This window comes from Lissotriton vulgaris, chromosome 1_1 (genome assembly GCF_964263255.1).
Source record: "Lissotriton vulgaris chromosome 1_1, aLisVul1.2, whole genome shotgun sequence".
NCBI classification, from domain to species: domain Eukaryota; kingdom Metazoa; phylum Chordata; class Amphibia; order Caudata; family Salamandridae; genus Lissotriton; species Lissotriton vulgaris.
Window position 1 is genome coordinate 129926149 of NC_141685.1, and position 12640 is coordinate 129938788.

Consider the following 12640-nt stretch of genomic DNA (forward strand, 5'->3'; position numbering starts at 1 on the left):
GAGCTGATTAGACCCTTAGAGAAACCTTGAATAGATTCTTGGCAAAAGAATACTGAAACTAAGCTACACCTCACTTACTTCTTCCCTTGTAGTAGACCTAGGTTATGTACACCGGGGTAGGCATATTTTAGAAGCACCAGTTGAGTACTTTTAGTCCTTATTTATTAATGTATGTATTCTATGTATTATATGGCTTAGAAACCATGTCATGCTTTTACAGTATTATTTTATAATACTCTTTGTACTGTACGCATTGTATTTTGCAACCAGTATTACGATTGTAGCAGTTAATTTCTCCTGCATGAGGCAGAAGACTGTTCAATAAATACTTTTTATTGAAAATGCCCGTCTCTCTATTTCTCTGCACCTCTGGTGAAACGAAGCATGCACGATTGACTGAGTGAAATAACTATCTATTGTTTCCGCAACTCTAGAGATACATTTCTTATTCTTGGGAAGCAAAGTTGTCATGTCTATGCGTTTGTCAGAAACTAATCCCTTCTTGTTTATTCGAGAAAGTTTCTAGTGACCTCTGAGCAAGCTGGCACCCACAATTAAGTCTAATATATTCGATAGAGACCTAGTCGACCTCAGTAATACGTCTAATCTATAGTATATGATATTCCAATGCGCAGAGCCTATTGGGAATATAGGAACGACACTACAATTCCCAACTCGACAGCCGCCTACGGACTGTGGTCATCCTGAACACGCTTGATCACAGAGGGCAAGACAGTCATAGACGGCGTGCCGAAACACTTCACATATACTGCTTCAGATACTTTACCCCAATTCTTACAATCTGTTACCTCTAGCAATAAGTCTTCCTGCAAACTAATTGTGAGAATCCTGTGTTTTTCCACAGGAGTGGTATTAGGAAACACTGCTTCCAATAAGGCATATCGTACTTAGTTTGGGGGTGCTTGCCCATTACCGAATTAACCAAATTAACAATGACGGAAGAAATCGACATCCCGGCCGGTCCAACTTGTTGCGCTGGAAGAAACATAATGAACTAAAGCCCTATGTACCCCAACAAAAGAGGTATAAAGTTGACACAAGTCATCAATCGGGCATTGGGATAACGTGGATATGGTGTGAACCCGGCTAAGACTGGCCAAGTGGCCCCAGGAATTGACAAGGGACCTAACCGTACCGGAGTTACGGTGTGGGGGAGGGTGCCATTAAACCAAACACGATGCTGCCATGCCGAAATTGGAATCTCTTGTGTCCTATATGGAGTATAGTTCAGAGGAATCGCAGTGTGAATGTATGTATGGAACGTATCCTCATCCGCATTTATTGCAGGAAATATAACCCAAGAGTAGAAAAGCTCAAAAGGCTGAGCTATGTCAATATCACCCATAAGGACATAGAGAAGAAAAACAATTTATAATTTGCAACACAAAAAGGGTAGTAATTCAAAACGTGAACCTTTTTATAAATCTCAAGCTTGAATTACCCTATAACACATTCATATAGGTAGGTTAATCCGTCATGCCTGTTAACCGGAAACAGTGGTAAGAGTATTGTGGACATATAAAGCACTAATCAAGACGTTGAGCGCCATGTTGAGGGGAATCTGCTCATGCACAGAACTATGCGCAGGAAACCAGGACCTCAGTGTATTGTGGTGTACCTAAAACCCACCTCAGTGCCCAGAACCCCTATCCAACTAGCATCAGTGTCTCATTCGTTCTCCGTACTAAAGCGAAGCTACCAACGATTAGACAACCCAGAACAAGTGACTTTGGGACCTCTCAGGAATAGTGGGAATCAAGAACACTATTTCATTTTTATTCTCATAAATGTCCACAATGTGAGTAATCAGAGACAAGGTGTAGTTTAAAATGTGTATTTCAACTACATGCTCTAAGATGCAGTATCGTTGGTAACATCAGTAAAAAGATGCATAAAATCAATACAATCAGCATTGTTACAATTCCATAAAATACAAAGGGAGAAATCATATTATAATGATAGTGGAACCAGGTCTATAGCGCCTTGTGTAAACCTCTCCCCTTGCTAGGAGCTAGGTATTATAATAATAGAAGATCTCTAGGTTAAAACCGGGAATGCCATACCTCCAAAGTCAGCTGAAGTGAATCAAATCATCAGCACAGCTCTTTGTCGATGGAAAGGTTTTTTCCAAGTGCTAGTCTCATGCATGCAGTGCAATATTAAAAGCACCTGAGTTTCAGAAATGAGCAGCTGTGTTCGTGTTGTGTCTAGAGCGTGGGTCAATCAACCTGCATCAACAGCATACATTGTTATTTTAACCTTGAACACTTTGTGCAGACTTGAGGTCGCAGTGTGAGTCTCGAGATGTGAAAACCAGACCGTTCTCATGTGAAGGAAAAGCAAGCAGTTTGTCTTTATAAAAACAGAAACCTGTAGTGTCATGTGCAAAAGCAGCAAAATGGCGTTTGAGCAACTAACTCACTTATGCTAATATAGCAATGTGTGCAGGCAGAATCATATTCATCCCTACACTTTTACAGGTAGCATGAACAGGAACTCTTGGATGTTTTTCTTTGTAATTCTTCATCACCAAATAAAAACCACCAGTGTTTCTTTCCTTTTATTCCACATTGTGCTAGTCTCCCAGTGGATTTCGTGTTATATCACGTTGTTTTTTTCTATGTGTACCGAAGGGAACAATCACTAGGAACAGACACTTTTATTATTCTACAAATCTTTGTTTTTTTTCTTTTCTTCTAGTCGAGTCTTCATGCATCTGGTATTTGAATATCCCACATAATTATATATTTTTTCCTGTAATTCCTTCATCTCACAATAATGGCACTGTTCTGCTACTGTCTATATCCTCAGATGAGTCAATATTATTGTTAATGTTTGTAAGTTCTTTCTGAATTCACTGCATCTCTAGGATTATTTCTAAGTGAGTTAAATGAAGGTGTGTGTTTACTGAGGCTATGTAGGATCAGAAATTGACAAAAGCTCGTCACACTTTTAGTGCGATTATAAGGTTTAGCCTAGGTGTGTTTGCAATTGACAAAATCACTTCTGAAATTCATTGCAATGCCCATTTTTACTCTGTGTATGTTAGTTGATGTATCCGTAGGTTTAATAACTGACTGAAGATATTCACACATTCACTGCACATGAAAGGATTTTTCTCTGTGTGCATTAACTGATGAATCCTTAATGCGAAAGATTTCCTAAGGGTACTTCTACACCCACTACAGTTGTACGGTATTTACAGAGTGTGTGTAAGCTGATGTCTATATAGGCTTGATAATTGACTACATTTCCTCACACATTTATTGCACTTGAAGGCTTTTCTTTTGCGTTTGTTCGCTGATGCCTGTTTAGGATTGATAATGGACTACAGCTTTTCAAGCATTCATGGCATTTAAAAGATTTGTTTCCCCTTTGTGAGCTCGCAGATGATTTCTTAATGCTGAAGAGTAAGTAAAACTACTGCCACATTCATTACAATGGTAAGGTTTTTCCCCAGTGTGTATTCGCTGATGTCTCCGGAGGTCTGTTAACCGACTAAAGCTCTTTACACATCCATTGCAATGGTAGGGTTTTTCCCCTGTGTGTGTTCTCTGATGTGTGTGTAGGTTTGATAGTTCCCTAAAGCTACTTCCACATTCACCGCAATTGTATGGTTTTTCCTCAGTGTGTATTCGCTGATGTCTCAGGAGGGCTGTTAACTGACTGAAGCTCTTTACACATTCACTGCACTGGTATGGTTTTTCCCCTGTGTGTGTTCGCTGATGTGTTTGGAGATGTGCTAACCGACTGAAGCTCTGCACACATTCATTGCAATGGTATGGTTTTTCCCCTGTGTGTATTCTCTGATGTCTGAGGAGGTCTGTATTTTGACTGAAGCTCTTCACACATTCACTGCAATGGTAAGGTTTTTCCCCGGTGTGTATTCGCTGGTGTCTCCGGAGGTCTGTTAACTGACTGAAGCTCTTTACACATTCACTGCACTGGTATGGTTTTTCCCCTGTGTGTATTCTCTGATGTCTGCGGAGACATGTAATTTGACTGAAGCTCTTCACACATTCACTGCAATGGTATGGTTTTTCCCCTGTGTGTGTTCGCTGATGTGTTTGGAGTTCTGCTAACGTACTGAAACTCTTCACACATTCACTGCAATGGTATGGTTTTTCCCCTGTGTGTGTTCTCTGATGTGTTTGGAGTTCTTGTAACCGACTGAAGCTCTTCACACATTCACTGCAATGGTATGGTTTTTCCCCTGTGTGTATTTTCTGATGTACGTGTAGCTGTGAAATCTGATTGAAGCTCTTTACACATTCCTTGCAATGGTATGGTTTTTCCCCTGTGTGTGTTCGCTGATGTGTTTGGAGTTCTTGTAACCGACTGAAGCTCTTCACACATTCACTGCAATGGTATGGTTTTTCCCCTGTGTGTATTTTCTGATGCGTGTGGAGGTTTGAAATTTGACTGAAGCTCTCTACACATTCATAGCAAAGGTATGGTTTTTCCCCTGTGTGTGTTCGCTGATGTGTTTGGAGATGTGCTAACCGACTGAAGCTCTGCACACATTCATTGCAATGGTATGGTTTTTCTCCTGTGTGTATTTGCTGATGTCTGTGGAGGTTTGCAATTTGACTGAAGCTCTCTACACATTCAGTGCAATGGTACGTTTTTTTCCCTGTTTGTATTCGCTGATGCTCTTTTAGGGTTTCTAATTGGCTAAAGTTCTTGACATATTCAATGCAATTGCACGTTTTGTCTCCTGACCGTGTTTCCTGAAGGGTCAGCATAGTTAATAAACCGCTTGCGTTATTTTCATATTCCCTGTATGTGTGTGATATTTTGGACACTTGATTTCCGATTTAACAACAAAATACAAGACTCACTAAATACCTGCCACATTCATAATATAAGTAAGGCTTCCTTGTGGGTGATTGCATTTTTAGATTGTATAATGGCTTCGCATGCTTCGGGTAAAGCTTAATCTTCATTCCGGTAGGTGCAAATTGGGACAATAATCTGTGCTTTAGGCAGCAGAACCACTCGTTCCTTTTCCCTTCAGTTGTTTGGCTCCACTTCGTTGTGCTTTTCCCTGGTGCCTTTGGTTTGACTAGAAAGAGTTTGCAATACACCTAGAGCACTGAATGATGGTCTGTTGCCAGTTTAGATAGCGAAGCACTGTTCTAGCCATATCATGATGATGAAGCGATTTGTAATGTGTACAGCTACTCCAAAGAGTGTCCAGGGGCCAAGCACAGGTCTTAAAAGAAGGTTAATCAGGTTGTTTCAAACATGGACAAAAAGCCAAGTTTTCAACTTTTTTTAAACATTATCATGTTGCTAACAGCTCAAAGCTGAAGAGGGAGTTTGTTCCAAGCTATGGATTCCAAATAGACACGAGACCTTCCTCCAACTCTCATACCGGCCTCATGATCAAAGCTGGTGTTAGACGATTTTTTATACAGCAGGTGGTTTTTCAGTTTTGCTACCTTAAGTTTGTTGAGGTCATTTCTTCGTCTTGGGGTATCGAGGTGCAGATCTCAGACTCGTACACTCACTGAATTGCCATTGACTGCGTCTTCCTGGATCTTTGCTCTGCCTCTGATTGCACTGAAGTTTTTGGAGCATTTTATTTTTGATAATTTCTGCAGGTTTGATGGGTTATCTTGATTATTCATAATCAATCCGTGTATTTAAGGCTTATTTTCTGTTGGATGTAAAGAAATGCAATATTACTAAATGCAAATGTAATAGAATGTGAATACACAATATTTAACCAGCTGTAGAAGACATCTCTTCTCTACCATATTTGAAATTTAGTAAGGAACATTTTACCATACATATATATTTCATTAAAACTGCGGTTGAACATGTCACATCTTATTTACTTCTGAAAAGGCAGTGATTTACCATTATTCACTGAGTAACTTACTAAAGAAAGGGCAGTCACAGAGCACTCATGCTACAGGTACAGTTTTAGGTAGATATACATGGACAAGATTTCATTTAAACAGAACAGATTGTGGAAAAAGAGAGGAATCAGGAAGCACTGCCGTTAATTCAGTTTCAGAAAGTAGCTTCCAAAGGTAGCTCTTCAGAAAGTGTATAACAAAGGTAACTCTTCAGGAAGTATTTAACCAAGGTAACTCTTCAGGAAGTGTATAACAAAGGTAACTCTTTAGGAAGCGTATAACAAAGTTAACTCTTCAGGAAGTATACATGACAAAGGTAATTCTTTAGGAAGTATATATGACAAAGGTAACTCCAGACACCTTCTTCCACGATGCTTTCATGTTCACACTGGATCAGCTCAAATGCCAACTCCTGCCTTTACCTTGCAGTTCATTAAGGGCCTCACTACGAGTGCGACGGCCCTCATGATCGCCGTACGCCCAGTGGCGGGCCAACTGCCACCATCCTGGCGGTCTGACCGCCGTATTATTGTTGGATCTTTCGCCGACTCAACCCACAACCACGGAAGCGAGGATGGCCCCACTCCTCTGCCCCTGCTCGGAACGCCACACGCAAGTTAGTACAGCGTGACCGCGAACCGGGAAAAGGGAGAAGGTAGGAAAAAGTAAAACAAAGAAAGAGTAAAGCCAATGCTCTCTCTATGTTACAGCACTGCAGACCCTCTTCAGTAGCGTAGGGAAAGATCTTCTAACCTGCAGTCATAAGAGAAAAGAAACACAGAAAAGAAATAGCACATTAACACATGGCCCAGTGTTCCTTCACCTGAATCCTTGTTCACACACCATAAACATGTCCAACACACCCCAATCCCCTCCTTACTTGTGTAACATAGCAGGATTGTCCCAAGGAGAGCGAAAGTCCATTAGTTGTACAAGGACCAATTCCTCGAATACTCTTTATATATGAAAAGGGGAAAAAGTCATACTTCTGACATAAAAAACCCCAGGAAAAACGAGTAGTGCAAACCTAGGCACTTATGACTCCAAAAAAATAAATCCAACTAACTGTGGCCACAGACTAAACAGGCTTTCCAATGGTAGCGCTAACAACTACACCATACCTCGGGTACTCAGAACCCGGAAAAAGCATCCCGCGGTTCCCTCGGCGGCGAGGAGAACCCTTGAGCACAGTCACGATTCGACAAAATAACAAAAACAGTTAGTTCTCGTGCTTTACAAAGCGGACGCTCCTCTTACGTTTCCGTCGGTTCTTTCTCGCTCGGGAAGACGACCGGAGTTGCACCCATCCGGGTGGCTGACACGAAGCCTCGTGCAGCAGAACGCCTCCTCCAGCCAGGTCGCGTAGGGCAAACTAGAAGTCCCACAAGTTCCCACGATGATTCCAAGACACAAGACTCTTCATCCAGACGCTCGAAAAACGCCAACAAGGTCAGAAACCAAGCACAGAGCCCAAGTGCTGGCGACCTAAATCCACAGAGGGAAAAGGGGCGGGGTTACCCAAAACAAGGAAACAGAGAAAGGACACCACAGGAAAATCGAAAGAAGGAAAAAAGACTAGATCAGAGAGGAAAAACCTGACTAATCCCTAACAATTATGAGTGTGGTGGTAGGAGGCGGTCTGCAAACACCCTGAATATGTTGGCAGTGCCGATGCCGACATCGCCGAGCATATTACGTCTGCATATCCACCACCCTTTTCATGGCGGGACCCCACCATCAAAAGGATAAAGGCCATGCAGGTAAAGGGGCCCTAACAGTTCCCCGGCCGATTCTGCTCCTGGGGTTGCATGCGGGGGGCACATGTTGTGCCACCCCATGGAATTGATCTCTGCCAGGTGTACATGTTTTGCATGTGTAGAATCACACACTAGTAAATGTAGCGCACGCATGCTTCGCCTTGTCAGTGTGTGAATGACCGCTTACTTGTGAGTAAGTGAGAATTCACAGACTCCAATCTGACTATTTCTGACACTGGAAACAGTTAGAGTTTCACTTCAACAAAATGCGGGAGTAACTCTAGAAATCTGAGTTTCAGGTCATTGCTGCGCTAGCGCTTAGGGGCAAATATTATGCTTATTGCTGCAATTGTTTTTACGGTCCACGCACCTTTTAAAAACTGTTTTCTGGCACTTGCTAATTGCGCGCTGACTCCCCGTTCCACCGCAGCGAATTGATGCAGATTTTTTGTGGAGGGAGAATACAGTGCATAGTATTTCCTGGTGGTGCCATTAGCGGGCGGCCATCTTGGCAGGGTGACGCTCCAGCCTTTCCAGGAACCCTGACTACTTAAAGCTTCAGGGCGCCAACGCGCAGGATCTAGAAATCTGAGTTTTAGGTCATTGCTGCGATAGCGCTTAGGGGCAAATATTGTGCTTATTGCTGCAATTGTTTTTATGGTCCACGCACCTTTTAAAAATTGTTTCCTGGCACTTGCTAATTGTGCGCTGACTCCCCGTTCCACCGCAGCGAATTGATGGTGATTGTTGTGTAGGGAGAATACAGTGCATGGTATTTCCTGGTGGTGCCATTAGCGGGCGGCCATCTTGGCAGGTTGATGCTCCAGGCATTCCAGGAACCCTGACTACTTAAAGCTTCAAAGCGCCGATGCGCAGGATTTAGAAATCTGAGTTTCAGGTTATTGCTGCTCTAGCGCTTAGGGGCAAATATTGTGCTTATTGCTGCAATTGTTTTTACGGTCCACGTACCTTTTAAAAATTGTTACCTGGCACTTGCTAATTGCGCGCTGACTCCCCGTTCCACCGAAGCGAATTGATGCTGATTGTTGTGGAGGGAGAATACAGTGCATAGTATTTCCTGGTGGTGCTATTAGCGGGCGGCCATCTTGGCAGGTTGGCGCTCCAGCCATTCCAGGAACCCTGACTACTTAAAGCTTCAGAGCGCCGATGCGCAGGATTTAGAAATCTGAGTTTCAGGTTATTGCTGCTCTAGCGCTTAGGGGCAAATATTGTGCTTATTGCTGCAATTGTTTTTACGGTCCACGTACCTTTTAAAAATTGTTTCCTGGCACTTGCAAATTGCGCGCTGACTCCCCGTTCCACCGCAGCGAATTGATGCTGATTGTTGTGGAGGGAGAATACAGTGCATAGTATTTCCTGGTGGTGCTATTAGCGGGCGGCCATCTTGCCAGGGTGACGCTCCAGCCTTTCCAAGAACCCAATCTACTTTAGGTCACTTGTCACCACCGCGCAACGGACACGCGCAGCGGAAACGCCTTAGAAGCGCCGGAGAGGCACCTAAGGGAAGCCAGTCTGCGCCAGTCCGCGCCCAGCCGTGCCCAGGTCCCATGAACCCTGGTCATGTGGCCGGGAACCTAATCACCTATGATTCCCCATGCCTACATGAGCTAAGATCGGTCGCCAATTTGAAATGTCTGCACTCCATGCGCCTCACTGACACTATGACCAATTGCACTCATTGCAATTGGGAGTTACCACCTAACACCATAGGGAGACACTCCACTTATAGCATATGGAGGATGTTCCTCCTCAATTGTAGATCACTGCCTAAACACCATACTGAGTTAGCCCTTCTAATAGAAGAACATAAGCCCGACGTACTCTTCCTAACGGAGACTTGGCTCCAACTGAAAGCTGACCCAGCCACTGTGTGGGCAATCCCACAAGGCTATACTATAAAGAGATCTGACCGTAATATGGGCAGAGGAGGTAGCCTAGCCATCATTTACAGAGAACTATATAAGTGTCGCATTACTCCAAACATAACATCACTTTGTGAAAGTATGTCGTTTTCGCTGGAACTGTCCCCGACAAACACCTTTACGGGTCTCCTGGTTTATCGACCACCCGGAACGCTAGGTCAGTTTACCTCGAACATGGCTGACCTAGCTGCCAATCTGGCGCTTACCTCGGCTAACTTTACAGTGCTGGGTGATCTAAATCTGCATCTAGATAACCCACTTGATCCTGCAGCCAATAACCTTCGGCTGAGCTTTCAAGCGATTGATCTGGTTCAAAAGGGATTCCTCCCGACACACAACAAGGGCCATCTATTAGATCATGTGTACAGCAATCTCGATGCTCTGAACACTGAAACGCCTCTGCCACTACCCTGGACTGACCACTATTTAATACATTTTACTTGGGTAACTGGGAGCCCTTCATCTGTCCAAGAATCCAAAAAACACTGTGGTAGAAAGTGGTCCAAACTCTCTTCCATCAAATGGGAATCTGCGTTTGTTGACCTTAAACCTCTGAAGGCTTCCAATCCTGACACGGCCAGTAATAATTTTGATAACTGGATCCAAAACTCCCTTGACTCAGTCCTCCAGAAGGAACCCATGCATTGCATAAAGCGGCAAAAAGTAGCCCCTTGGTATACTCCTAGACTAAGGGACATGAAACAATCATGTCGTAAGCTAGAAAGGATCTGGAGACAAGATCGCTCACAGCACAGGAAGGCAGATTACAGAACCGCAATTAGGCTCTATAAAACCAAAATCAAGGTGGCTCAAGCCTGGTTCTATGAAACAAAATTTAATATAGCTGCCAACGCTCCAAAGGAAATATTCTTGAAAGCCAAATCACTGATTTCCCCTCCCCCAGAGTTAGCACCATCAGACGGGGCACTTGTACGTTGTAACAATCTGGCAACCTTCTTCTATCAGAAGATTCATATCTACGCATCCTTTGCCTCTGATAACATCGAACTAGACGCTGCTACAACAGCGAGCTCCAGCACTGCGGCTGCCTGCATGCTGGAAAAATTCACTCTCCTAGACTCTGTTTCCCTGGATAAAATAATTCCCAAAGTCACCTTAGGATCCCTTAGGGATCCAGCACCTCCACAATTTCTTACCTCGGTCATTGACTTAATTTTTCGAGTCATTCTTGATGTTCTTAACACCTCAATCATCTCGGGCATAGTTCCTACATCATGGAAATGTGCAATGGTTAGGGCTCTTTTAAAGAAGCCCAATCTGGACCAAAGTAATTTATCCAACTTTCGCCCTATCTCCTTGCTGCCCTGGATGAGTAAACTGGTTGAGAAAAACATTAATAACATCCTAGTGGAATACTTAGAATCCAATGATCTGCTGTGTGCTCCCCAGACGGGGTTTCGTCCCCAACATTGGACCGAGACAGCCCTGCTGGCAGTGACCGAGGAAACAAGAATTGTGCTGGACCAGGGAGGGAAGGCAGCCATTATATTGTTAGATCTCAGTGTCACGTTCGACACGGTTAACCATGCCATTTTATTACATCGACTCAATGGCATGGGAGTGTCGGGCGCGGCTCTGAAATGGCTGACCTCCTTCCTGGACAAGCGCTTTTTTCAGGTCGTTGAGGGAGAGGTTGTATCCACCAAGCAGCCACTTAGTTGTGGGGTCCCCCAGGGTTCTGCCCTGAGCCCCACACTTTTCAATGTTTATATGAGGCCCCTGGCGAAGATAGTCCATCCATTTGGCATTCGAATTGTCACCTATGCAGACGACACCCAGCTTGTGGTTTCACTGAATCACGCTGAGGGGTCGTCTAGCACTCTGAGCCCCTGCTTAGAGGCAGTGGCCAGATGGATGGAACTCTCCTGCCTCAGACTAAATGGGGAAAAAACAGAAATCATGTTATTAGGCAATCCTTCACCTACCATCCTTGCCCCCATCTCGCCTACGTGCCTAGGACCCCTCCCAAACCACAGATAAAGAGCTTAGGAGTTTTGCTGGATAGCTCTCTCGATTTTACGTTCCAGGCCACCAAAACCTCATCCACCTGTTATGGTCTGATGAGAATGTTCCGGAAGGTTCTCCCTTTTCGTCTGTTCCAGGCGACAAAAATCATGGTTCAGGCTCTGATACTTTCTTGCCTGGACTACGGTAATGCTCTTTACCTGGGAGCTCTGGTGGCTGCGATCAACAAGCTTCAGGTCACCCAAAACTGTGCTGCCTGACTGCTCTTTCAAATTCCACGTTGGCAGTCTGCCAAACCAGCTCTGAGGAAACTGCACTGGCTTCCCGTTGCAGCTAGGATACAGTTTAAAGCCATGTGTCTGACCCAGAAAGCTATGGTTCCAGCTATAATGCATCCTTTATTCACCCCCTACCTCCCCCACAGAGCTCTACGCTCCAGTTCATTACACCTGGCCGCCGCCACTAAGATAAACAGGACCCGTTGGGGTGGCTGTTCATTCTCACACAATGCTGCGAGAATGTGGAATTCCCTCCCTCTTACCCTCAGAAAGAACAACAATCAGCTGGCATTTAGAAAGCTTTTAAAAACTCATTTGTTCGGAACAACCTGTTAGCGCCCTGTCCTGTCGCTTCTCTGATTCTAGCCAAAAGCGCTGCGAGGCCTCAGGGTAGATTATGCGCTATATAAATATAATTTTCATTCCATTTCATTCATTTCACTCTCCTTTCCGGGTAGGAAGAGAAATGGATCACCCTCTAAACGTGGTGGCGAGTAGTGCTATAAGGTTCATAGCACCATTTATCCGGGCAAAACTGGGGAAATGGTACAATGCACTGGGAAAATGGCATGTGATGACAATGTGACATGACATTCCCACTACATGTTCTTTTGCTCTTTTTTAGGGCTGTCTGTGTCCAGTTTATCAAGGCCCAGGGTTTAGTTTCAAGTCAAGAGATTGTGTAGGATTAGAATAATTATAATGTCATACATTGCAACAAATGCCTTTACCACGTATGCCTTTACCACGCAATGCCTTTACCATGCAAGTCTTTACCACGTACCACC

The 12640-nt window shown here is 44.0% G+C and overlaps 1 protein-coding gene across 1 annotated transcript in view; it reads right to left on the reverse strand.

The window, feature by feature from the left end:
- Positions 1–2632: 2632 nt before the first annotated feature.
- LOC147737762 (uncharacterized) overlaps positions 2633–12640 on the reverse strand; it is a 71549-nt gene continuing 61541 nt past the window's right edge. Inside the window, exon 2 of the mRNA XM_086935278.1 lies at positions 2633–5683. Within this exon, the coding sequence (XP_086791404.1) occupies positions 3360–4766 (1407 nt within the window). The 5' untranslated portion in view covers positions 4767–5683 and the 3' untranslated portion in view covers positions 2633–3359. The remainder of the gene's footprint in view (positions 5684–12640) is intronic.